The following is a 27199-nucleotide window of genomic DNA, read 5'->3' on the forward strand; positions in this document are numbered from 1 at the left end:
TGACCTCCTGCACAATGCAGACCACAGAATTTCACCCACCACTCCTAAAAAAGACCTCACACCTATATCTGTGCTATTGAAGTCCTCAAATTGTAGTTTGAAGACCTCAAGGAGCAGAGAATCCTCCAGCAAGTGACCCGTGCCCCATGCTACAGAGGAAGGCGAAAAACCTCCAGGGCCTTCCAATCTGCCCTGGAGGAAAATTCCTTCCCGACCCCAAATATGGCGATCAGCTAAACCCTGAGCATATGGGCAAGATTCATCAGCCAGATACTACAGAAAATTCTTTCCCGGGTAACTTGGATCTTACCCCATCTAAAAACCCATCACAGGCCATTGGGCCTATTTACCATGAATATTTAATTACCAAAACCATGTTATCCCATCATACCATCTCCTCCATAAACTTATCGAGTTTAATCTTAAAGCAAGATAGATCTTTTGCCCCCACTACTTCCCTCGGAAGGCTATTCCAAAACTTCACTCCTCTGATGGTTAGAAACCTTCGTCTAATTTCTAATCTAAATTTCCTAGTGGCCAGTTTATATCCATTTGTTCTTGTGTCCACATTGGTACTGAGTTTAAATAATTCCTCTCCCTCTCTGGTATTTATCCCTCTGATATATTTATAGAGAGCAATCATATCTCCCCTCAACCTTCTTTTAGTTAGGCTAAACAAGCCAAGCTCCCTGAGTCTCCTTTCATAAGACAAGTTTTCCATTCCTCGGATCATCCTAGTAGCCCTTCTCTGTACCTGTTCCAGTTTGAATTCATCCTTCTTAAACATGGGAGACCAGAACTGCACACAGTATTCCAGGTGAGGTCTCACCAGTGCCTTATATAATGGTACTAAAACCTCCTTATCCCTACTGGAAATACCTCTCCTGATGCATCCCAAGACGACATTAGCTTTTTTCACAGCCATATCACATTGGCAGCTCATAGTCATCCTATGATCAACCAATACTCCAAGGTCCTTTTCCTCCTCCGTTACTTCTAGTTGATGCGTTCCTAGCTTATAACTAAAATTCTTGTTATTAATCCCTAAATGCATGACCTTACACTTCTCACTATTAAATTTCATCCTATTCCTATTACTCCAGTTTACAAGGTCATCCAGATCCTCCTGTAGGGTATCCCTGTCCTTCTCTAAATTAGCAATACCTCCCAGCTTTGTATCATCTGCAAACTTTATTAGCACACTCCCACTTTTTGTGCCCAGGTCAGTAATAAAAAGATTAAATAAGATTGGTCCCAAAACTGATCCTTGAGGAACTCCACTGGTAACCTCCCTCCAACTTGACAGTTCACCTTTCAGTAGGACCCGTTGTAGTCTCCCCTTTAACCAATTCCCTATCCACCTTTCAATTTTCCTATTGATGCCCATCTTATCCAATTTAACTAATAATTCCCCATGTGGCACAGTATCAAACGCCTTACTAAAATCTAAGTAAATTAGATCCACTGCGTTTCCTTTATCTAAAAAATCTGTTACTCTCTCAAAGAAGGAGATCAGGTTGGTTTGGCACGATCTACCTTTTGTAAAACCATGTTGTATTTTGTCCCATTTACCATTAACTTCAATGTCCTTAACTACCTTCTCCTTCAAAATTTTTTCCAAGACCTTGCATACTACAGATGTCAAACTAACAGGCCTATAATTACTTGGATCACTTTTTTTCCCTTTCTTAAAAATAGGAACTATGTTAGCAATTCTCCAATCATACGGTACAACCCCTGAGTTTACAGATTTATTAAAAATTCTTGCTAATGGGCTTGCAATTTCTTGTGCCAATTCTTTTAATATTCTTGGATGAAGATTATCTGGGCCCCCCGATTTAGTCCCATTAAGTCTTCAGGAATTTACACCCCATACCATAAAAAGAAACCATTCCTCCCTCAGTCATTCCAGCTTTGTCACCTATTCATGGCTAGACATTCTGACCAGTCCAGAAAGATGGGGAAGAATCACAGGAGGAGGAATCTGCATTTTTCTTCCCCACAACTGTTTCCAGGTAGCCTGGAAATGCCAAGCAGTCTATTTGATTGCCATATTGAGGGCAGTTTACCAGTCTGCATTACACCAGTTTCTCCCACCCATTTTTTCCAGCAGGTTGTCCAACTTCCTGTGTGCTTGGGCGCATATTACCACAGATCAATGGGTTCCAAGCCCTATGAAACTTGGATACACTCTTCAGTTTATTTCAGTTCCTCCCCCTTCCTCATCTCTCTTCAAAAACCCACTCTCACAAGGTTGTCCTCTTTTAAGAGATGAAGTCTCTTTTCTATTTAGGAGCTACAGATGAGGTTCCTCCTGCACAAAGGGAAGGGGCTTTATTCACACTACTTCCTGATTCCAAAGGCACAGGAGGGTCTCGGAGCCATATAAGATCTGAAAGAGCTGAATAAACGTATAAAGAAAATAAGGTTTTGTATGGTCACTCTAGTCTCCATTATTCCCTCCCTTGATCCCAGTGACTAGTACACTGCCCTTGACTTGAGTGATGCATATTTTCATGTGGCTATCTGTCAAAGCCGCACGAGATTTCTAAAATTTCTAGTTAACACCCAGGATCAGTTTACATTCCTACCATTTGATCTATACACGGCCCTGTGAGTAATTACAAAATGCGTAGTGGTGGTGGTGGCTGTGTTTCTAAAGAAAACGGATACAAGTACTTCCATACCTGGATTAGCCCAATTAGTAAAGGATTAGCCCAAGAGACAGGTAAAATGAAGTATGGCCAAGATCCGGTCCCTCTTCAGAGTTCTGGATTTGCTGACCAATGAGAAGTCAGTCTCCAGATGATCGACTTCAAAGGAGCAGTCCTGAAAACCAGATTTCAGATAATGTTAGCCATTTCTTCAGATCTAAAAGCCCATCCAGTCATGACTGTAAGGAACTGTCTCAGACTTGTGGAGCATATAGCTTCCTGCACATATATATTTGGGCATGACAGACTTCATTTCACGATCGTGCAGAGATGAGTAAGCTCAGTATGCTCCCCAACCTGCCACCCATTAGACATGCTGGCTTGAGTGCCTACAGGAATGTTAGCCTCTTTGGATTGGTGGATGGATCCAACCAATATGTGTATCGGAGTTTCTTTGCTACTCCCCTACATGCATTGATTCTGGTTATGGATGTTTCTTCTCTAGGTTGGGGCGGGGGGCTCCCCTGGGGCAATGGTTCTCATCAAGTGGTGCGTGTACCCCTGTGGGTACGCAGAGTTCTTCTAGGGGGTACATCAACTCATCTAGATATTTGCCTAGTTTTACAACAGAGCACTAGTGAAGTCAGTACAAACTAAACTTTCATACAGACAGTGATTTGGTTATATTGCTCTATATACTATACACTGAAATGTAAATACAATATTTATATTCCAGTTGATTTATTTTATAATTATATAGTAAAAATGAGAAAGTAAGCAATTTTTCAGTAATAGTGTGCTGTGACACTTTTGTATTTTTGTGTCTGATTTTGTAAGCAAGTATTTTTAAGTGAGGTGAAAGTAGGGGTACACTAGACAAATCAGACTTCTGCAAGGGGTACAGTAGTGTGGAAAGGTTGAAAACCATCGACCTGGGAAATCCGAAGACTCAAGGTGTCTGTTCACAACAAGATTTAGTTCTCCACATAAATGTGTGAAAGTTGAGGGCCATTCATCTCCACGTTGGGCTTTCCTCCTCCCAGACAACTCAGCAGGAATGTTCACTGTGAACAGATGTGGAGGGTGATGTCAGATCATCTCCGTGAAAAAGTGATATAGCTTTGGGAGATTTGTATCACCAGCAGGATTCACCTCAATGCATCTCCCCACCAGAGATTGAGAACAGTTTGGCAGACCACTTGAGCAGGTCTTTCAGCAGAGAACGTGAGTGATCTCACAGGCCTGCTATAAGACTAATTTTTCAGTCATATGTGGGGCCTCACGTAGCCCTGTTTCCTGCTTGCCACACCTGGAATTGCTGACTCTTCTGTCCAAGAATCAGGAACCTCAGGAGGTCATCTAGTCCAATCCCCTGCTCAAAGCAGGACCAATCCCCAATTTTTGCCCCAGATCCCTAAATGGCCCCTTCAAGGATTGAACTCACAACCCTGGGTTTAGCGGGCCAATGCTCAAACCACTGAGCTATCCCTCCCCCCACAGAGCAGGTCACAGTCAGGGATCTCTCGCAGACGCCTTCCTCATATTCTGGAAAGACAAACTGCTGTATGCTTACCCTTCTGTTCCACGCTTTCCCAGAACATTGCTCAAGGTTGAGCAGGATCATGTTCACATAATCCTCACAGCACTGGTGTTGTCTAATCAGCATTGGTTCTCTACTCTGCTGTCTCTCTCCACCAGGCCTCCCTTGACACTTCCTCCAGAATCAGACCTGATCCCACAGGACCACCTGCTTGATTCCAACCCTGATGCTCTTCATCTCCCAGCTTAGATGCTCCATGGTTAATGTCTCAGGAGGTGGTCTCTTTAGAGACTGTGCAAAACAAACTTTCTCCTGAATAAGAGAGAGTCTTTGACTAGGTGCACTTACTTGCTAAAATGGAAGCAGTTTTCCTCATGGTCTTAGGGAAAAGAGATTTTGCCAGTCTACACTTTTATACATGTTCTGGACTGTTTTTTCCACCTGAAACAGCCAGACTTATCTGATAGTTCTATCAGAGTTCATTTGGCAGCTATCTCTGCTTCTTCCCTTCAGTCACAAGTCACTCAGTATTTTCCAATCCTACGTTAATTAGGATCTTAAAGGGTCTGGACAGATTATATCACCAAGAGACACATCCTTTCCCTACCCGGGTTTTGAATCTCATGTCAGCAAGGTTGATGGGTCCACCCTTTGATGGGTCCTACCTGCTCTTCATCTAGCCATGAAAGGGGCATTTTTGGTAGCAGTTACCTCTGTGAGGAGGATGGGGAAATTGAGTCTTTGACCCCTCCTACACAGTCTTTCAGAAAGACAAAGTGTACTTAGGCCAGCATCCAAAATTTTTGACTTACCAGCGATATACTTACCAGTTTTTTTTCCCTAAGCCTCATCCTCATAAAGATGAGGAGCAACTCCATACTTTAGATGTCAGAAGGGCATTTTTACTTGGACAGGACTAGATTGCTTTGATACTCATCTCAGCTGTTTGTCATGTATTTCCTCTTGCATGTGGATTGCTATGACATCACCAATATAACCTTGCCAGGTATAGTGATGGCACACACTAGACAAAATCCCGAGCAACTTCAGCAGCTTTTCTAGCTCAAGTGGCTATAGCAGACTTTTTGAGTCTCCTGAAGAGGAATGGACATATGCAATCACATGAAGAGGAAAAAATGGCTACTAACTTGTTCTGGAACTGTTGTTCTTTTAAGGTGAGTTGCCTAAAATTAGACTGAAGTTCACTAACCAATTAAGGGTACGTCTACAGTGGGGGAAAAACAAGCAAACTTGTAGCTGTGAGTCGCAGAGCCCAGGTCAGTTGACTTGGGCTCAGGAGGCTCACTCTACATGGCTAAAAATAGCAGCATAGACATCTGGGCTCTGAGACCCAGCAAGGAGGGAGTGTCCCAGAGCACAGGGTTCAGTGCAAGTGGGGAAGTCTATGCTGCTGTTTTTAGCTTCTTAGTGTGAGCCTGAATCAGTTGACGCAAGCTCTGAGAAGTATCTTAATGTATCATATAGATGTATCTTAAATGGCCTGATGTTCAAAGTGCTAAATGCATAAGATCATAAAATGGAAAACTGGGGGGAAAAATGGAAAAAGGGGTGAACAGTGAGATGGCAAAATGTACAGTCAGTATTAAATTATTCAAGATAGTTAAGTCCAAAGCTCACTGTGAAGAGTTGCAAAGGAATTTCACTAAATTGGGTGAATGGCCAACAAAATGGCAGGTGAAATTCAGTGTTGATAAATGCAAAGTAATGCACATTGGAAAAAATAATCACAAATTTATGTACAAAATGATGAGGTCTAAATTAGCTTTTACCACTCAAAAAAGAGAGCTTTGAGTCATCATGGATAGTTCCCTGAAAACATCCACTCAATGTGCAGCAGCAGTCAAAAAAGCTAACAAAATGTTAGGAGACGTTAGGAAAGGGATAGATAATAAGACAGAAAATATCATAATGACATTATATAAACCAGTGGTATGCCAACACCCTGAATGCTGCATGTAGTTCTGGTCTCCCTTTCTGGAGGCTAGTGATAGGCACACACCAACCCCTGAGTCCTTGGAGCGCTCCCCACAGTCTCCAGCCCTTAACCACCGGACTCTCAGAGAAATGACCAGGTTTGCTGTTCCTAAGGCAGCAGTATACACTCAGCTTGACTGATAGAACTCAGGATCAGATCCTTTATAACATCACAGTCCTGCGATACATTACTCATGCAAAAATAATCCTAAATTTCTTATCAAAGTCTAAAATTTAAGAGATACTGAATAAGGGTAATGGAAACAGAAATGGTTACATATAAAACAAAACGTATATCATGCTTCTTAGAGTCTAAACTTAACTTTAACAGTCTGAAATCCTTGTATGAAGTGGTTTGTCGCCTAAAGCAGTCTCTCAGTTTCACCAACCAACATGGCTGGGATCTCCCTTTCATGAATATAAAAAGCGCTGTTCTTTTTGCTTCCTCAGTAAAGGATAAAAAGGTGTTGTTTTGCCTTCTTCTCATACCCCAAAATTTCATTGTTTTGTTTCCAGAGTCAGAATGATCCCCTGGGGTTTATTCTCTGGTGTCGTCTCCTGTTGACTTCCATGTTGGCCTACAATGGCTAATCTACGTGGCCAACAGAGAGACCAGTGATTCAGTGTTCTGTCTAACCCAAAACCTGTTGTCAGCTCTGTACATATACAAAACTCCTTAAATATCCATCCATCCATCTCACAAAGATTGAGAATCGGTATGACAAATGTTTTTATTAGATTCCTCACTTTTCCCTTTTTGGATAAATACTATGAAAGCAATGTGTGTAATGAGTGTTTCAGGCCTCTCAAGAGTTTGTTGCAGAACAGAGAACACTCCACCTGTTGGTATTGAGGGTTTTTTAGGGTTACAGTTTACATTCCTAGGCGCGCACACTCCTCAAATATTCTTCCTCTAGATATCCTTTTTGCTAGCAGAGAAGAAACACTAACTGCTTCACTTCACTGTCTAATTCCTGTCAGCACACTGAGTTTAAAGTAGACATTGTTTTTTCAATTTTTTTGAACAATATATATATCCACTATATATCAAACTTAATATAGACAACTTGCAAAAACTGTGTTAAAAGAACATTCTTAAGGTTACAAAATCAAGCACTCAAAAGTTAGGAAATGTCAGTGCAATCTTAATTCTGACATTGCCTAGCTTTTGAGTGCTTGAATTTGGATGGAAGATGATTGTTTTTAATGTAATTTTTTGCATGTAACTTACAGGGTTTAAGAAAAAATCATCATGTGGCATCCTATTGACACCATTGTGAGTCATCAGCAGGATTAGAACCTGTTAAATCCACCAGACTTCTACCACAAGTTAACAGAGTAACTGATAGCACAGTAACTGGTTGTCATCCTCTGTGCAGATCAGCACTAGAGAGGAATTTGGTGATATTTGCTCACAGCAGAGGAATGCTAAGAGTGTGGGATATAGGGTTCCATTCTAGGCACTGGAGGAAAGTATGTTCTAGTGGGCACAGACTCTTGTGCCCCATCCTGTCCAAATGGTCCTTGTCTGTACCCCACCACTTGCTCCTTGTCCCAGTCCCATTCTCCTCCTTAACCAATCAGAATCTGCACTCAGGCTTCTGATACCATTTCCAGCCTACTTGGAACCAGGCAAATTGGTTTAAACTACAGTGAAGAACAAAATTATCACACATAGATAAACATGATTTGTTGGGGGGAAGAGTCAACATGGCATTTGTAAAGGGAAGTCATGACTCACCAATCTGTTAGAATTCTCTGAGGGTGTCAACAAGCATGTGGACAAGCGCGATCCAGTCAGTGTAGTGTGCTTGGATTTTCAGAAAGCTTTTGACCAGATCCCTCACCAAAGGCTCTTAAGGAAACTTAGAAGCCATTGTATAATAGGGAAGGTCCTCTCATGAATCAGTAACTGTTTGAAAGACAGTAGACAAAGGCTAGGAATAAATGGTCAGTCTTCATTATGGAAAGATGTGTTCTGGGATCTTTGCTGTTCTACATATTCATAAATTATCTGGAAAAGAGGGCAAACAATGAAATGTCAGAGTTTATAGGTGATAACAAAATTACTCAAGTTAAGTCCAAAGCAGACTACAAGGAGTTAGAGAGAGCTCTCAAACTGCTGACTTGGCAACAAAATGGCAGATGAAATTCAATCAATTCAAAGTAATGCGTATTGGAAAAAATAATCCTCACTATACATATACAATGATTAGGGCCCTACCAAATTCATGGCCCTGAAAAAAGCATCACGGACCACGAAATCTGATCCTACATGTACTTTTACCCTATACTATACAGATAGGGGAGTCCAGTGTTTCTCAGACTGGGGGTCCTGAAAAAAAGAGGGTTGTGGGGTGGGAGGGGTTGCAAGGTTATTGTAGGGATTTGCAGTATTGCCACCCTTACTTCTGCGCTGCCTCCAGGATGGCTGGAGAGCAGTTGCTGTTGGCGAGGTGCCCAGCTCTGAAGGAAGTGCCCTGCCAGCGGCCTCGCAGAAGTAAAGGTGGCAATACGATACCATGCCACCCTTCTGCGCTCCTGTCTTCAGAATTGGGTCAGGACCCCTACAGTTAATTGTCCCTGTCCCAGTTCAGGACTGTGAAATTTCAGATTTAAATATCTGAGATAATGAAATTTACAATTTTTAAAATTCTTTGACTGTGAAGTTGATTAAAATGGACTGTGAATTTGGTAGGGCCCTAACAATGATGGGTTGTAAATTAGCAATTACTTCCTTGTGGTCTTGATCTTGTGGTCACTGTGGACAGGCCTCTGAAAACTTCAGCATCAGTCAGAAGGCTGACAATATGCTAAGAACTATTAGGAAAGGGATAGAAAATAAGACAAAGTATCACAATGCCACTATTTAAATACACAGTGTGCCCACACCTTGAATACTGTCTTCAGTTCTTGTCACTCTATCTCAAAAAGGATATAGTGCAACTGGAAGAAGTTCAGAGAAAGTCAACAAAGACGATGAGTATGGAATGGCTTCCATACAAGGAGAAACTAAAGATTAGGGCTGTTCGTCATAGAAAAGAGGTAACTAACAAAGGATATGATAGAGGTCCATGAAATCATGAATGATGTGGAAAAAATATATAGAAAAGTGTTGTTTACCCTTTCCCACAGTACAAAAACCAGTGATCACCTGATGAAATTAGTAGGCAGCAGGTTTAATACAAACAAGAGGAAGTACATTTTCACAGAGCACACAACTAACTTGTGGGACTCGTCATAAAATGTGGTGATGGTCATAATTAGGTTAAAAAAAGAACTCAAGTTTATGGAGGGTAGGTCCATCAATGGCTTTAGCCAGGGTGGTCAGGAATGCACTCCATGCTCAGTGCAACCTGAAGCCTCTGACAGTAAGAAGCTGAGTGTGGAAGACTCATGAATCCCTCCCTTTTCTGCACATTCCCCCATAAGCTCTGGTACAGCCCACTGTCAGAGACCGGATACTGGGTAAGGTGGATCGTGGTCTGACCCAGTGTGGCAGCTCTTGTGTTCTTATTCCTCCTGCCCTTTCCCACAGTGGCCTAGGTGTGGCTCTTGTTCCTGTTACATCTGCATCACATGGCTTCCTCCTCATTCTGCCTGGGTGCCAGCTGGGAAGTCATCGCAAATCCAGGAGATACAGTTCTGGTGTCTGGCCCCACTCCAGCCAGGGGCATCATTTCAGATTTTGGTTGGGGGGGAACAACTTTAATTGTGATTCAAGGGGCTACTTAGGTACCTGAAAACTCCAGGCTTTTTTGCAGGCAATCTAGAAATTAGATACAGTGCTCCTGTCAGCTAATTCTTATATAAAGAAAGAAAAAAAAATACAAACACAAATTAAAGCCATATTTAAAGTTTATATCTAAGTTTAGAACAATCAGGCGGTAATAAGCAATCCCAAGCCTTGAGGTATCAGTTTTGGAACCTTAACACAGATATCAGAAACACAAGTTTGATACTTTGTACGCTATTTTTTGTAGAGATAAATCAGATGTGCTCAAAATCTGCTTACCCATGTTGTTTTTCAAATGTCTTTATGTTCCAAGTTGTGAAGAGGAGAATGAGACCGATAATTTGTTCCAGGAATGTTTAAAGGTAAAATAAATTGAAATCAATCAAACACTCCAGATATGAGTAAAACTATGGATAATGCCATGGTCTCATCTTCGCAAAATTGTCAGTGGCCTTGTTGATATCCAGGTGTTTTGAAGCTTCACATTCACAGGCTAAAGTTACCAAATCACTTAAGCATCCATCTCCCATTGTGGATCTTAAGTAGTCCTTTACTTTCTTGAGCACAGATGATAAGAATCTGTCATTTGACGCAGAAACTGGAAGGCTCAACATAATACCTACAATAGAGCGCTAAGACTGGTAACTCCTTGGTAAGTCTTTGAGAACATTCCAGAAATCAGAAATTGAAGTCAATTTTTTTGGTGCAGTGTGCTTCTTGGCAACTTCAATGTGGGCATCCAGATCGACAAAATTGATGCCTGTTGGTCTGCATTATTTTCAGTTTCTCATGATCAAGAAAATTTTCACTCTTTGGGTCACAAAGAGTTAGTGCAGAAAGCAAAGTAGAGCTGGAGCTGAATCGTCTGTCAAGCTTAGCAAGAATTCTGTCCAGAACAGGATAGGAGAAATCAGATTTTATAGATTCTTGAGTGTTCTTGGGAACATCATGTTTAGATGACCAACCCAGTGTACTAGAAACAAAAAAACAAGGCCAGTTTGGAGGATATTTTGTTAGGCTTACTGTTTTTCTATTATTGTGCTCAGCAGTTGCGGCTGTTGACCTGAATAGCAATTTCAAGTTCCTTGGCAAGGATTTCTCACATTGCTCCTTCCATTTGCTTTCAGATATTTTCATTTCTTGAAGAGCATCTTGCTACTGATTCCACTGAACTTGATAAATTCAGGTTTTCATTTTGCATCTCTTCTGAAGCACTATTCAAAATCTTGAATAGTCTTTCCAAAACGAAGAGCCTCAATAGAAAGGAGGCCATCAAGACCTTTGCAGTGCTAGCTGATGGTCCATCAGCTCTCTGAACTGAAATGGCCTCCAGTGTTTCTACCATATCTTGCATGCAGTTTTTGGAGGGAATCACACTGGCATGACTAGCGCATTTCACATAATCTACCTATTTAAATTCCTTCTGGCCTGTCTCCAGCAGTGCCTTAACAAATAGTTCATAGTGCTTGTAACTACTACTAAAGAACGCGTACAGTTCCTGAGCAAATGGAAAGACTTTCTGATACTGGGTGATGCTGGAACATACATCTGCAATGACAGAATTAAACCTGTGAGCATGGCAGTGCACATAAATGACATGTGTAATCCTTTCCTGAATTCGAGCTTGTACTCTTGTTAAATGCCCACTCAGCACAGAAGCTCAATCATAGCACTGGGCAACAGTGTAATTAATATCAAATTTCAAATGCTGTAGTTCTTCAATAATCATTTTTTAAACAGATTCAGCATTTAGATTTTCCATGTGGAAACACCCCAGAGCTCTTTCCTGAATGATTCCTTTTTGATGGTAGTGTAAAAGGGGGAGACAACTGTTCTTCTTTGATGCATTTATAGTTCCATCAACAAGGACAACAAAATACTTGGCTTGTCCTTTTTAGGCTGTATATACACAATAAAAAGTGTGCACAGATTAGCTTATCCGAAGTAGCTTGAATCCAGCTAGCCCAGGTAACGATAGCAGTGAACACAGCACAGCCAGGCTTCCATGGGGCTAGTGCAAGTCTGGTATGGACTTTGAATGCAAACTTGGCTTGCTAGCCCATTCACAGCTTTTGATGTGTAGACATATATTTAAACTTGATGATGATAGAGGCTGGTAGCACCTTGTAAACATCAGGACTCTATGCTATAATAGTGGTCGCTCCAGTGGGGAACTTATTCTACAGTTCATTACTATGGACATAGCCACCTTTAGCACTGGGTGAATTTCTTAGCACAGACAAGGGCATTGTCAGACTTAATATTTATGCATCAGTTTCTTTTTGTGGGAAATAGAATAATATTACCTAAATCAGACATCACCTCAACCCATCCTCTGTGAGGTTGTCAGATTTTAATTTGTGTGCACTCTTCCATTCACTCTGTTAATGGGGGGAGGAGAAAAGAGGGGGAGGAGGAAAATAGTCTTGAGAGTTGAACTTCTGTATGTGGAGATGTACATTTTATTTAAGAATCTACACGTTCCTATTTTGGTTTATTCTTTATATCCTCAATACATTAGCATCCACTCCAAATCTAATCACTCAGCCCTGACCAAACCATCGTTTGCTATGAAAAAAAAAATGATTACAGTATAAAGAATTCACATACCAGTAAATCATTTCCAAGTCACTAAAACACAGATCTCTATTTTAACTTTAGTATGAAGTGTGTGGTTTACTGACTTCCATAAGCTCATTTTTAAGTTATTTTTATTGTACACTAAAACTGTGGATTACATTTCTAACCACACAGACCAATTGAACTCACTTTTGACAACTAACATTATATGAAAGATATTTTACACTGGTTTAGACATCTGCCATGAACTAGGTGTCTATTGTAAATCTCAAATGAGATGATAGAACAATGGCAATAGTGGTTAGAAAGTGTTTTAAAAATGTTCTTTTAAAATTAATTTTAGTTCATCTTCTTTTAACTCATGTTTACAGACTAACATCCTTTATAATTTTACATTTTCTTAATTTTTAAATTTTATTTACTATTTATTAGGTCTGTCAAGCGATTAAAAATCGTGATTAATCATGAGATTAAAATTAATTTGATTAATTGCACTGTTAAACATAATAGAATACCACTTATTTAAATATTTTGATTTTTCCATATTTTCAAATATATCGATTTAAATTACAACAGTGTACACTGCTCACTTTATATTTATTTTTGAGTACAAATATTTGTGCTATAAAAACAAAAGAAATAGTATTTTTCAATTTACCTCATAAAAGTATTGTAATAAAATCTTTTTCATGAAAGTTGAACTTACAAATGTAGAATTATGTACAAAAAATAACTGCATTCAAAAATAAGTGTAAAACTTTAGAGCCTACAAATCCACTCAGTCCTACTACTTGTTCAGTCAGTCACTCAGACAAGCAAGTTGGCATTTGCAGGAGGTAATGCTGCCCGGTTCTTGTTTACAATGTCACCTGAAAGTGACAACAGGTGCTTGCATGGCACTGTGGCAGCTGGTGTCACGATATATATATATATATATATATATATATATATATATATATATATATATATATATATCCCAGATGTGCAAAAGATTTATAGGTCCCTTCATGCTTCAACTACCATTCTAGAGGACATGCGTCCATGCTAATGAGGGGTTCTGCTCGATAATGATCCAAAGCAGTACAGAACAATGCATGTTCACTTCCATCATCTGAGTCAGATGCCACCAGCAGAAGGCTGATTTTCTTTTTGTTGGTTCAGGTTCTGTAGTTTCCACATCAGAGTGTTGCTCTTTTAAGACTTCTGAAAGTATGCTTCACACCTCATCCATCTCAGATTTTGGAAGGCACATCAGATTTTTAAACCTCAGGATGAGTGCTGTAGCTATCTTTAGAAATCTCACATTGGTACCTTCTTTGTGTTTTGTCAAATCTGCAGTTAAGAGTTTTCTTAAAACAAATAACATGCTGGGTCATCATCTGAGACTACTATAACATGAAATATATGGCAGAATGCAGGTAAAACAGAGCAGGAGACATACTATCCTATCCTATTAGGAGTTCAGTCACTAATGTAATTAACGCATTATTTTTTTAACAAGTGTCATCAGCATGGAAGCATGTCCTCTGGAATGGTGGCCGAAGCATGAAGGGGCATACGAATGTTTAGCATATCTGGCATGTAAATACCTTGCAATGCCGGCTACAAAAGTGCCACATGAATGCCTGTTCTCATTTTCAGGTGACATTGTAAATAAAAAGTGGGCAGCGTTATCTCCTGTAAATGTAAACAAACATGTTCATGTTAGTGATTGGCTGAACAAGAAGTAGGAGTGAGTGGACTTATAGGCTCTAAAGTTTTGCATTGGTTTGTTTTTGAGTCCAGTTACGTAACAAAGAAATTCTAAATTTGTAAGTTGCCCTTTCACGATAAAGAGATTGCATTATGGCATTGTATGACGTGAATTGAAAAATACTATTTCTTTTGTTTATTATTTTTACAGTGCAAATATTTGTAATAAATAATATAAAGTAAGCAATGTACACTTTATATTCTGTGTTGTAATTTAAATCAATATATTTGAAAATGTAGAAAAACATCCAAAATATTTAATAAATTTCAGTTGGTATTCTATTGTTTAACAGTGTGATTAAAGCTGTGATTAATCACAAATTTTTTTAGTTAATGGCCTGAGTTAACCGATAAATCAACAGACCTACTATTTACCATTTAAATATTACTTTCCCATAGTGACTTGGACTCTGACTCCAGATGAAATTTGTGCAATTAACAGGAATATTTTTTAATTCCTGCCCTGTCTTAATTGGGTTCTTTTTGCTTCTTTCATCTTCACCACTAACGAATTCAACAATTGTGTTGATGTATGAGGCCAAAGAGACTACAGCTTGCTTTCCTTGACTGATACTAGTTCATTAAGAGTAAAAACATGTTTATATTCATAAAATAAACAGATTTGACTTGAAACAGAGAAAGTAGATGTATTTGGTTGTGGTGAAGTTTTTATAGAGCCGCTTTTCTGACCACAACTGGACTTTAAAGAAAAACACACATTTATTTTAGTCATGCTGGAATATAAAATATGGCAATGAACAATCTTCTTATCCATCATCGAAGTCATTAGCTAGGAGAGTGTGCAGTCTTGAGTGTAGGATAGCAGAATGGGGATCAGAACCAAAGTACATTTCCAGCTTTAATATTAACATGTTCTGACATCTTGTGGCAAGTCACTTAAGGGACACTGGTTATGTTTAAAATTTTAATGTGCCTGCCCCACAGATCTCAATCTAATCCTTATAATTCCATATGGCAGGGTAGGAAGGTGGTGGTATTCCCATTTGACAGCAATGTGAACTGAGGCATACTGTCCAAACACAGAATACTACATTAAAGAAAACATATGTACAAACTCTAAATAATAAACAGGACTCTATTTTTTCTCAACTTTAAAATGGGGAATTTTCTTGGTGTTTAGTTTTAAATATTGTTCTGTGAGAACTGCAACTCAGTCACTGTCTGTTGTGTTTAAGAGCCTTTAAGCAGAAGTGGAAGAGACTTGAAAGTGTGTTTCATTTGTTTAAAATCAGTTTCTAGTCTATTATTGGCAAGGCTAATTCCCCACTCCCGGACTTCGAGTGCAGAAGGTGGGGTCCCACAAAGATTCAAAAACTTAATACTGGCCACTCCAGGCTTGTATTAAACTCCCAAGGTTACAGCTTTTCTCTGACCTTGGATGGATAGATGCTGCCATCACCCAAGTGCAAAAACCCCTTTGAACACCCACGAAGGCGCACTTGGGAATTCCTTCCTGCAGAGTACCCTCAAGCCCTTTTACACCCTAACACCCCCCCCCCCCCGGGAAGAGCTGAGAAAGAAGAAAAAAAAATCAGCCTTTGCCACCGGCTAATTAAACAACATGTGCACAAACCTCTTAAGAACACACATTCAAGTCTGTTCTTAAAAAAGGTAAATTTTATTTAAAAAAAAAAAAAGAAAAGAAAGAAAATACACCTGGGAACTCAGGCTATTGCTAGATTTTAAAAGAGCAATTACAAGAATTAAGCATCAAGAATAGCTTTCTTGAGGTCCAGCTTAAAGGTTAAGCAAAGCAAAAGCACCTGGGGTTAGCACAGAGGAAACCGCAAGCCATAAAAAAATAAAAAGGATAAACCTAATTACGTCTTCCAAGAGATTTCCTGATCTACTTACATATCTGGGGTTTTAAATGAGTAGTTTCTAGGTATGATACTGATTATTATTTTATATCTGGCCCAAGCTGCTTACAGCATAGCTCTGCCCTGTCCGCTTCTCCCCGGGAGAACAACAATAGACAGACAAAAGGGGAGTCTTTCTTCAATTTTGAAAAGTTTTAGCCTTCCCATTGGCTCTTTTGGCCAGCTGCCCACTCACTTCCTTTTACCTATGCATAGCAGTTAGACTTTTTAACCCTTTACAGGTAGAGCAATTAGAGAACAGCTACTAAGAAGGATTTTATAGCTACTGGCTGGCTGGGTACCCATAAAAGGGAGTTACTCCCTCCCCTTCATTCATCACAATTATTATTTGTATTAGGGTAACACCTCTACAGGCCCAGGCAGATGCAATAGAGGACAGTAGACCACTACTATTGATTAGGAGGATTGTCCATCCGTATCGTCTCAGCAGTTGACTGGTAGAAGCAGATGAGGGGGCAGGTAGGTTGAAGCTAGTGTAGTGGAGGAAACTGACCGTGGGAGCTGTAGGAAAACTCCAACTCCTGGAGCAGGGGACTTGACTGTGCGGTGCTGCAGGTAAGAGCTCGGGCTGGGGCATATGCCGCAAGCAGACCTCTGGTATGAAACTCAGGGGTGGGGCTGTGGGGCAGGTGCCCCCCCACTCTTCCTAAATGGCGCCCCTCAATCCTGCCTGGGGCAGCCATTGCAAGTAAAAGCCAGCTTCATTCCTGTATCTCTAGGCTGAAGCACGCTCAGTTGCTCTGTGGAAATGGCACCATGTGCAGTCTGATCACCATTAGGAGTTGTGAAAGGCTCACGCATACTCAGTGAAGAAGGAGTCTTTGGAGATTTTAGCTGTTAAGATCTAGCAAGTCTCTACTGAGCATGTGCAACTTCTATTTTTTTCCCCAGGTGTTTATCACTTGGCCAGATTTGGGCAGATTTCCACAGGAAGAGCTAGAGACCGTTTCCTGATACAAAGGCCAGTCTCTGACCCAAAGCATGGGGGTGCTAGCGCTTTCCGAAGAAAAGGTCACCAGAATCTTTTTAACATTGAAAATGGTGTTTTTTCCCCTAGTCTCATTCTTAAATGGCTGAACCATTTTGCTGAAAATTTCCAAGAAAATTCAGCCTGAGACAGATACCCAGCATGGAAAATTTGAGCCTGAATGGTTGAAGTTTCCTTGCTAAGTCTTGTTGTAGCCCTGTTGGCTCTAGGAAGTGCGAGAGGCAAGGTGGATGAGGTAATATTTTATTCAACCCACTTCTGTTTGTGCAAGGTTGCTCAAAAGCTTGTACATAGAGCTCCCCTTCGGGTCGAGGAAAGGAAGCAGAGTGAGCTAAATAGAAGTTGGGACAGATTGTTAAGATGAAGTAACATGTTGGAGGTGGTCACTTGAAATTAATGTGCAGTTGGGGTTAGATTATTACGCATAAAGGATTTGAAGTGGACAATTAAGGGTAGCAGGCAGTATGGTGTGTTACAAATTGTTTTAATGAGCCATCAAACCAGTGTGCCTGTTATGTCCATGGCTTTTGTCCATGTCTTTCAGAGTTATGAATTTAAATTCCCAGGCTCACCTTTTGAAGGTGCTATGTGGTTTTCATTGAGGACAAGTATTGAAAGATCAGATATGGAGTGCTCTCTCTGTGAAAAAGTGTTCTCCCATGGGTGATATGTTTTTGTCTTTTATCGTTTTTCTGTGTGAGTTCAGAGCATAGTGGTTGTCTGGTTTCACCCACATAGGTTTTGGGGCATTTGATGCACATGATGAGGTACCACCCCCACCACACATTCTAATAAGCATGTGAAGGACCCAAGAATTTTGAAAGGTGTGTTGTAGGGGGTTGTGACATTGTCTAATTAAAATATAAACATGCTAGTCATTATTGCTACCACTGTTATATAATTGCAACAAATCTTATACAAAATATAACTCATGGCCACAGAGGGTTAAACAGCTTGCAGGCTAACTAACCCAAAACCGACCTTTAAAGACATGTTAGAAATGGTAATTTGGGCCACTCTGGCTAGACAGACTAGAACTTTGAAATGCAACCCTATATTGTTAGAAGTGATACTAATTGTGTGTATCTTAGATGCTACCCATGTAAACAGACAGTTCCTGTCTGTCACGATAGCTACTAATTCAGAGATCAAAAGGGAATATTAACATTTAGATGAATCTTGGGTGAAATAATGGCATTGTCTATGTCTCTTTGAAGCTTGTGATAGACTGCCTAATGGATAAATTACCCTGTGTTAATTTGTATAACCAATTACTGGTGGTGTTGAGAAAACAGAAGGTTACATCAGAAGCCTATTGTTTACTCAGGGCTGTGTGGTCAAGTGGATGCAGAATACTGTATAAAAAGACACTTGTGTCCTGATCCTGTTGATCTCGGATCTGCTTGAGGTTTCATGCAGGGGAAGCCTAAGCCACAAGGACTGAGATCCCCATTCTGACTGGACTGCCCTGAAATATAAACATTGGACTATAACCTGTTGACTATTTCTGAAAGAACTCTTTGCAACTACAAAGCTCACCATCTCTGCTATGAATCTGAACCTCAAAAATTGAACTCAGGTCTATATGTATACTGATCTTTCAACCATTCTCTCTCTTTTGTCTTTTAACTAAACTAAAATTTATTAATAAGAATTGGCTGTAGCATGTATTTGGGTAAGATTTGGAATATTCATTAACCTGGGAGGTAATGTGTCCAATCCTTTCGGATTGGTAGAACCTTTTCTTTTGTATGATGAAGTAAGATTTTGAGAAATCTTCATCATATTTGACTTGTGTATCTGGATGGAGGCCTGAGACTGGGTTACTTCAAGGGAACTGTGTTGTTTGGAATGCTGAGTAACCAGTGAGGTATAACAGAAGCTGTTAGTGCTGGCTTGGTAAATCTAAGTATTGATTTATCTACCAGCTTTGGGGTTTGTCTGCTCCATTCTTCACAGTTCACACCCCTTGTTTTTTCCTAACCCCCCACCCCCCCCCCCCGATATTCTTGTTAAACCCTGGATTTGTGCTGGAAATGGTCCACATTGATTATCATACACATTGTAAGGAGAGTGATCACTTTAGATAAGCTATTACCAACAGGAGAGTGGGTTTGTGGGGGGTGAGGAGAAAACCTGTATTTGTGCTGGAAATGGCCCAACTTGATTAACATACACATTGTAAGGAGAGTGATCACTTTAGATAAGCTATTACCAGCAGGAGAGTGGGGTGTGGGGGGAAAGAAAACCTTTTGTAGTGGTAAACAACCATTTTTTCATGGTTTGTGTATATAAAAAGATCTTCTGTACTTTCCACAGTATGCATCCGATGAAGTGAGCTGTAGCTCACGAAAGCTTATGCTCAAATAAATTGGTTAGTCTCTAAGGTGCCACAAGTCCTCCTTTTCTTTTTGCGAATACAGACTAATGCGGCTGTTACTCTGCACCCTAATTGAGTGACCTCGGCTGGCTCCCCACTGGGACCCCAGTCACAGGGGTATTAATCATCATGGCAGTGGAGATATGTCTGCAGATTTTATTTCTGTTGTTCTGGCAGGGTCTGGTGCTGTTTTGAGTGCCACTAAACAAGGCCGCTCCACCAGAGAAGTAGATCACATCATAGATTTGTTAGCACCTAAATACCCTGGAAGAACCCTCTTCAGTTCAGAAATTTGTAGCACACTAGCTGCCTACTGCTCTTAATTGCCCACTTCAAACCTTTTATGCCTAACATCTAACCCCCAGTTACACACTTCATTTCCAGTGACTGTCTCCAACATGTATTATCCTTTAACAATCTGTCCCAACTTGTATTTAGTTCAGACACTCTGCTTCCTTCCCCATACCTGAGGAAGAGCTCTGTATAGCTTGAAAGTGTGTACCTTCCACCAGTAGAAGTTGTTTCAACAAAAGATATTACCTCACCTACCTTGTTTCTCTAGTTAAAGTTTGGCAAAGCTATAAGCAGCTTAGAATAGGGTTTTATAATGGAAAGTGTCAGGCAACCTTAACAGGTGCTAAAAATAGTAGCATACCTTGGGGATAACATGGGCTGCGGCTTGGGCTAGCTACCAGGTATGTATCCAGCGGGTCCAGGCTGGTTTGTACTCCCCAAGGCTGCTAGCCTGAGCTGGAACCTGTGCTACCCCCGGCTGTGCTGCTATTTTTAACATGCTAGCATGTGTCCGTTTACCCTTGCTGAGAAATATGCTCCCAGCTGGTGTGTAGACATACTCTCAGAGAGGATCTCTCCCTCCCCACCCCACTCCTTATGTTCCCAGTTCTTGGTCATTATGCTTGGATTTGTTTAGTCTCGAAGGTTTTCAATTTCATTATCATATCAGTGTGAGGTTACGTCTGCATAAAAAAAACTCCCAAAACTTGATCAGGCACACCATTTGGAGGAACTGGATTAATTTAGTTCTTCTCTGTTCAATGGTTATCAATTTGTCATTTCTGCTAACGTTTTCCCCAGTTAGCTCTTATGGGATTTCCCAACTTTTTCTCCAAAGCTAGCTTTTAATGGGCCACCGTAATCATGTTTATCAGCCTAAAAGAGGCAAGGTGATTGAATCCTGGTGTACAAGTCAATTGTTCCTGCTGTTAAACTGTGTGGACAATCTTATTTACGCTTTTTTCTTTATTAACCACTTTAGAGACAGGATTTGTATTTCTTTTCCTCTTGGCAGTGGAATATAAATTACTAATACATACTAAATCTGGCACAATATGGTACTGTTTACCCGATAGTTGAGTTAGGTGGCATAGGAATTGATAATGTGTGTGGCAGAGAATGTTCAGCAATTATTCACTCTCATATTTTATATATTCTAACAAACTTGTAATAGAAAAGATAATTTATTCACATACATTCTGTATCCTGCCAGAGTCTTGTTCAATTACATTCTACCTATTTTATTCTCAGAGTCGTTATGGTACAGGAAAAGTGGAAGTTGGGGATTAAGGTCCCCACATCTCTCTCTCTCTCTTTATATACTATACTAATATATTTATACTAACTGAGCCAAGAGAGCCATCTAGAGGAGCATTTAGGCTATTGAAAGTTTTCTTAAGAGAATCCAGCATTACTTTAAAAAGTGTGTCATAAAATTTCTGCTCTCCTGAACCAAAGCCAACATTTTAAATATTGGGTTCCTAAAGTTAGGAACCTAAATCTGTATTTAGGCATAAATATTCAATTCCCTGTAGAAATATGTATATTATAAGATGAGTACATACATAGATCACAGTGAGCTAGGAAGTCAAGGATTACAATTGTATACTGAACTTAAAGGAAACGTCTAAAACTTTGGCTAAGCGATATTTTTCCTTTATACACAGTAATTCTGAAATTCCTGTGTGAATAACTTCACCCTCCATGAAAAAGAATTCCATAAATATGGTTTTAATGAGATTTAAGATCAGTGATGAGAACCACAGGACAAAGAGGGAATGTTGTTTGGCTGAAATCACAAGCTTAAAATTTATTATGTAACTTATCCAGATTCTACTTGTAGACAATAATTTGTGTTTAGATCATGGTTAATGTGCATGGAAGTTGAACATCCTGCAATATCAAAGCTGGTTAATGATTCCAGTATTATGTCCTCTTGATTGTCACTCGTATTCTACTACACCTCTACCCCAATATAACGCGGTCCTCGGGAGCCAAAAAATCTTACCATATTTTAGGTGAAACCACGTTATATTGAACTTGCTTTGGCCTCGAGCATTTCTGTTATTAATACAGTATTTGACGCAAGAAGTTTTATTCTTGGTCTTGTTTTTAGAAAGGGCACGTCTGATGTCGTCCTTCACATCAAGCCCGGGGTCGGGGCTCGCAGCCGCATGCCCCGGTCAGGGTCAGGGCTTACAGCCGCGTGCCCGGGTTGGGGCTCGCAGCCGTGCTTCCCTGTCGGGGTCAGGGCCCGAAGCCGGGGTCGGGACCTGCAGCCCCGCAGCTCTACACAGGGGTCGGGGCTCGCAGCCATGCATCATGGTCAGGGCTTACAGCCCGGCGCAGGGGTTGAGGCTTGCAACTTGCAGCCGCATGCTGTGGTCAGGGCTCACGACCCCCCACATAACCAGGTCGCGACCCCCAGTTTGAGAACCAATGTTGTATATGGGACAGAAAACCATTTTTGCTTTACCGCGTTATATCCAAATTCATGTTATATCGGATCGCGTTATATTGGGGTAGAGGTGTACTTTATATAGTAAATTAATTATAAGGCCTCAGTCCTGCACATCCTGTTGTGCACATATTTGAATTTTATACAAGAGTAGTCTGTTGAAACATACACATACTATTGATTTTTCAGGATTTCATGTATGTTGGGAACACCTTTATCACCATCAAAATAACAGCAACAGGTGCCCAAAAGAAAGGAGTTCTGACAAATTAATTCACTCTTAGGCTGGGATACCTCTTCTCCTTGACCAGAAGTCTAGGTCCTTTAATCCTGATCTGGTGCACCGGAACATGACACTATAATGGACAGTAAATTTGACCAGTTATGCATATCAACACGTATGTGGTCCCAACCCACTTTTATATAGAGAGCTTGGGTCATCTCTTATCCAGCGAACTCTCTGTTAGCCTCTAATTGGTAGGTCCTTCTGGAGTCAGAGAGAGGAATTCTTTTTCAAGTCCTCCCAAACAGTCAAGTATTGGCAGGCTGGGTGCCCAAGCTCCTAAATTCTTTGAACATTTAGCTGACTGACCAGGGACAACAGCTCTACCCCACAACTGCCTGCTGTCGCCTTACAGCAGTCTCTCCTACTGACACAGACAGCGCTAAACACAATTGCATGAGATTACATTATAATGCTTCTCTGAATAGCAAGACTTTTATATTGCATTATAGGTCTGACAAAGTTAGGACAAATAGTGCAGAAATCTTACTCTTTGAATTGTAAGCCTTTTGGGTTGTCTTTTTATACTTGTATATGGAAAACCCATGAATGAATTCACACGCAGAAAGAACATGTATTTCATAGCCATCTGTATTTTTACAATATTTTTCTTTTTCAGGATCTACATAATCTAGATTTGATGATTGGAATTGCTTCAGGAGGTATTGCTGTGTACAGAAAATTTATTTGCACAAGTTTCTATCCCTGGTAAGTGTTACTTGTTTCTATTTCCTTTAGTAACCAAGAGTTACAACTGCTGTTTTAAATTTTTAAATAATATTTTCACATGGCATGATCTTTATTCCAAAGAGGAAAAATCTATTACAGAAGGGGTTAGGTTAAGTTTTTGTGATATGTATATGGTTCTCACCGGGGTTGGGTTAAAATGAAAGCTCTGGACTGGGGACCTGATCCTACAAAGATTCATGACTGTGAGTACCACTGAGTTTAAAGGAGTCGGTTAGAGTTCAGAGGCAGACTACTCTCATATATGAGTTTGTAGGATTGGGATGCTGGTGACCCTCCACATCCCCTGTCCTTAGACCCAAATGACTCTGGTTAATTTTTTTTAATATTGCTAAACAGCTCAGCAATTAATTGTGGATGATCAGCAATTTTATGAATTTTGGTAAGCATGGCATTTGCTTTTGTGAAAGAACTTTGTGAAATAACCAACAAAAATGACAACTATTGGCAGTTTTCAGGAGGAGCTGGGATAAATGAACAAGCAAAAAAGGAATAAAACAAGTCTACAAGATCATCCAGGATTGACTTATAGGTTTGGGATCTCCAAAGGGGAAGATACTTTGATGGCTGTGTAAAGCTGAAAACACTAGTATATGCATTCATTTTTGATCGGGAAAGTCCCGTCTTGGTCTAGGAAAGAGACTCCAGAGTTGCTGACCTCTATGCAAATCGATTGAAATGTTTTACACATGTCTGACCTTAAGATTCTGGAGAGGGTCCAAAAGATGATTCTTTTGAACTCCTCCACTTACTGATCCTCTGTGTACTCTTCTGTGTAAAAGTGGGATTATTTGCACTTCCATCAACCTGCTCAATTGTGGAACCAGTGCCTAGCTGCTGGTGCATGGTATTAGGCATAATTTACAACAGTTTTCTGGGGAAAGTTTCCAAAGAAGTTGGTGCAAAGCTCCCAGACCTCACAGAATAATACATTGTGGTGAGTTGTAGATTGTCTTCTTCTGCCTCCAGTTATTTAACTACAGGAACTACAGATAACCAGAAACATTAATATACCTTAAGTACTCTAGACTCCCCATCTTTTTATCACAAACCTAAGGAACGTCTGACAGAATAAAGCACTAAAATAGATTATAAATTTAAATTGTCTATCCTAAACTATCTTTTTTTTTGCTTATTTCCTTCATTTCTATCCTTTTTCTCCATTCTTTGAAATGTATCATCTTTTGAATAGTATGGCCTTCATAATTCACATGGGGATAATGCAACCATCCCAAATTCATGCCAGTACAAACTTCATACCGCACCATGATGATGTATGTGTTTCTGTGTATAATTTAGTGCATGATAGAATATAGATTTTTTATGCACCTCTGATTCTCTTGAAATCTGCCCTCTAGTCCTCCTTTATTAATTCTAGCCATTCAAATCTTTAAATGCCTTTAAACAGCTGCTATTTTTAAAGATGGTCTGCCAGACAGATATTCTTCCTTTTCACACTTTTGCTCTACCAAAATGACTAACCGATGGTCTTGGGTAGGCAAATATTATACACCAGTGATGTATAAAGTCCAATATCATGTGATCTTTCAGGTCTAGAAACAAAAGTGTTATTCCATTGAAAAGGGATAATTCACAGCTTTCTACAGCACTTCTAGTCTTGCAAGGTGCAGAAAGTTTGGATACTGGAATTTCGACATTATGTATAGAAAGCTATTTTAAGTAATTCTTTGAGTCTTCAGGCTTATATAAATTAGACTCATAATAGCTGGGGTACCAGGATTTGCAGGTGAAAGTATGAAATTGGTAGGAACAATCCTAGAAATGCTCTAAAATAGTCTCTTTCCACACAAAAAAAACAAACAAACTAAAAGCTTTTATATATTGGAGAGAGGCTTTATTGGTCTCATTTCTGATTGCATCGATACATCAGTCATGGCTCAGCCATTCATAAGCAATGTGGTACAGTCAAGTCATTGTGAGAAAATACAGTGCCCCACCTCCCTATACTATATATGCAGAATGTATTTTGTGTGCTTAGACATATTATAAAAAGATAGAATATGATAAATTTCTATAATGCCCTCAATGTATTTTACTTAAAGGATTACAAAGCCTATTGGGTGGAGGTACTCGGGTGGGGAAAACGTTATATAGTGACAAATGGCTGAAAAGGAGATAGAGTTCTAATAAAAAGCTAAATCCTGCTTCAGTTTACACTCTGAATAACATTGTTGTAAGTCAATAGGGCTTCTTCTGATATAAGTTCATCAGGATTTGACACAAACTTTTTTGAACTCAAGGTGGCAGCAAACACCATCAAAGTGCTCTTTCAAAAAATTCTGGAACAATATTCTGCAATATTAATAGACAGCAAAAATAGAACAACGATGCTGTGTGCCGGGCTGGATTTCCACCTGGGCACAGTAGACACGTGCCTGGGGGTGCTGGCATTCCAGGGGCACCATACCTCTCTAAAACTGTGTGCAACACGAAGGTCTGCTGTAGGCAACGGAGGCACTGAAGATGCTGTGGCTAGGGGTGCACAAGGTGTAAATCTGGCCCTGGCTGTGTGATAGTAGCCAAAGTGGACAAAAAGTGCTGAAGGATAGATGTAATAAAAATACCATCTTGGCAAAAAATGAGATGATCAAAACAAACTATATAAGAAAAAAAATCTAACAGCTTTGTCAGTCTGAATGAGAGTCAGAATAGTTTGAATGAGAGTCTGAATGAGAGTCAGTATGTTTCTGAAAAATAACTTTAGTTGGACTTGCCCCCAGATTTGATCCATTTTTTGGGGGGAAAAAGAACTAATCTTAAATGCCACCAGGGGATTCCAAACAATTTCCATATTAGATTGGCTTATTTTGCAAGTAAAGAGGCTTTTTCCTAACACACAAGCTACAGATTTCCTCCAGAATCTGAATATATTACATCACCACTTATAAAGATGCAACAGATCAGTTTCTGTTCTTTGTTGTGGGTGCGCAGTCCCTTCGCTTTGAAAACAATTGCAACTTTGGAATAGCTTTTCTGAGAAGCCTGCAGGACTATATTAAGGTTACTTATTACCCAAAATCTAATTGGCTTCCTGCTTGAATTGTGGATTTGATATACACAGAAACTTCCAGATTGCTGGATGAGAAAACAAACTGACAGCTAAGGAAACTTTTCAGTTTAAGTCTAAAGTAGCATCTTTGTTTAGGTTAGCTTTAAGTATCAGGACAGACTGATCAGTTTGTTGAACTCCCTTGGATTTCTGTTCAGTCTGAAGTTCTGAAGACATAAGAATGGGCATACTGGGTCAGACCAATGCTCCATCTAGCCCTAGTATCCTGTCTTCCGACAGTGCCAGATGCCTCAGAGGGAATGAACAGACCAGGCAATTATCAAGTGATCCATCCCCTGTTGTCGAGTCCCAGCTTCTGGCACAGACACTTGAGGTTCTATTGCCAGCTACATAATTTTATTTTTTCTGATCTCAGTAAATGAAAGGAAAAACCTGAGCCAAAAGATTTGTCATCTGTAGTGGTACAAAACTACTGTGTACTTTAAAAGTAAGCAGTAAAACCTATTGAATTTGTGAACTTTACAGGGAGCCACTGTATACCTATAAGAGTTACCTATAAGAATGTGAACAACTACATTGTATACAGGTTATATTCTGGATGTGACATGCTTGAGCACTCATGAAATGTAAGTCTTCTAATGACAGCATAATCCACTAGAAAAACAAAAAAGGAAGTCTCATGGATTACTGTTACTCACTGCCATTCACTTAAAAAAATTGTGTGATGTCACAGCTGCTGGTTATGAGATTAAATAAATCTGTGTCCTTTTAACAAGTATTTTGTGCCTTGAATTAAACTGCTGGAGTGGTACTCTAAAGAAGCAGCACTGGCATTGAAGAACAGACCATCCTGAAAGTGA

At 39.9% G+C, this 27199-nt stretch overlaps 1 protein-coding gene across 8 annotated transcripts in view; it reads left to right on the forward strand.

Moving 5' to 3' along the window:
* PTPN3 (protein tyrosine phosphatase non-receptor type 3) overlaps positions 1-27199 on the forward strand; it is a 278122-nt gene that overhangs the window by 106218 nt on the left and 144705 nt on the right. For all 8 annotated transcript variants that reach the window (XM_073332642.2, XM_073332646.2, XM_073332643.2 and 5 more), the window contains one exon: positions 23181-23269. In XM_073332642.2, coding sequence (XP_073188743.1) covers positions 23181-23269 — 89 coding nt within the window. The remainder of the gene's footprint in view (positions 1-23180; positions 23270-27199) is intronic.

Source organism: Lepidochelys kempii, chromosome 2 (genome assembly GCF_965140285.1).
Source record: "Lepidochelys kempii isolate rLepKem1 chromosome 2, rLepKem1.hap1, whole genome shotgun sequence".
In the NCBI taxonomy this organism is placed as follows: Eukaryota; Metazoa; Chordata; order Testudines; family Cheloniidae; genus Lepidochelys; species Lepidochelys kempii.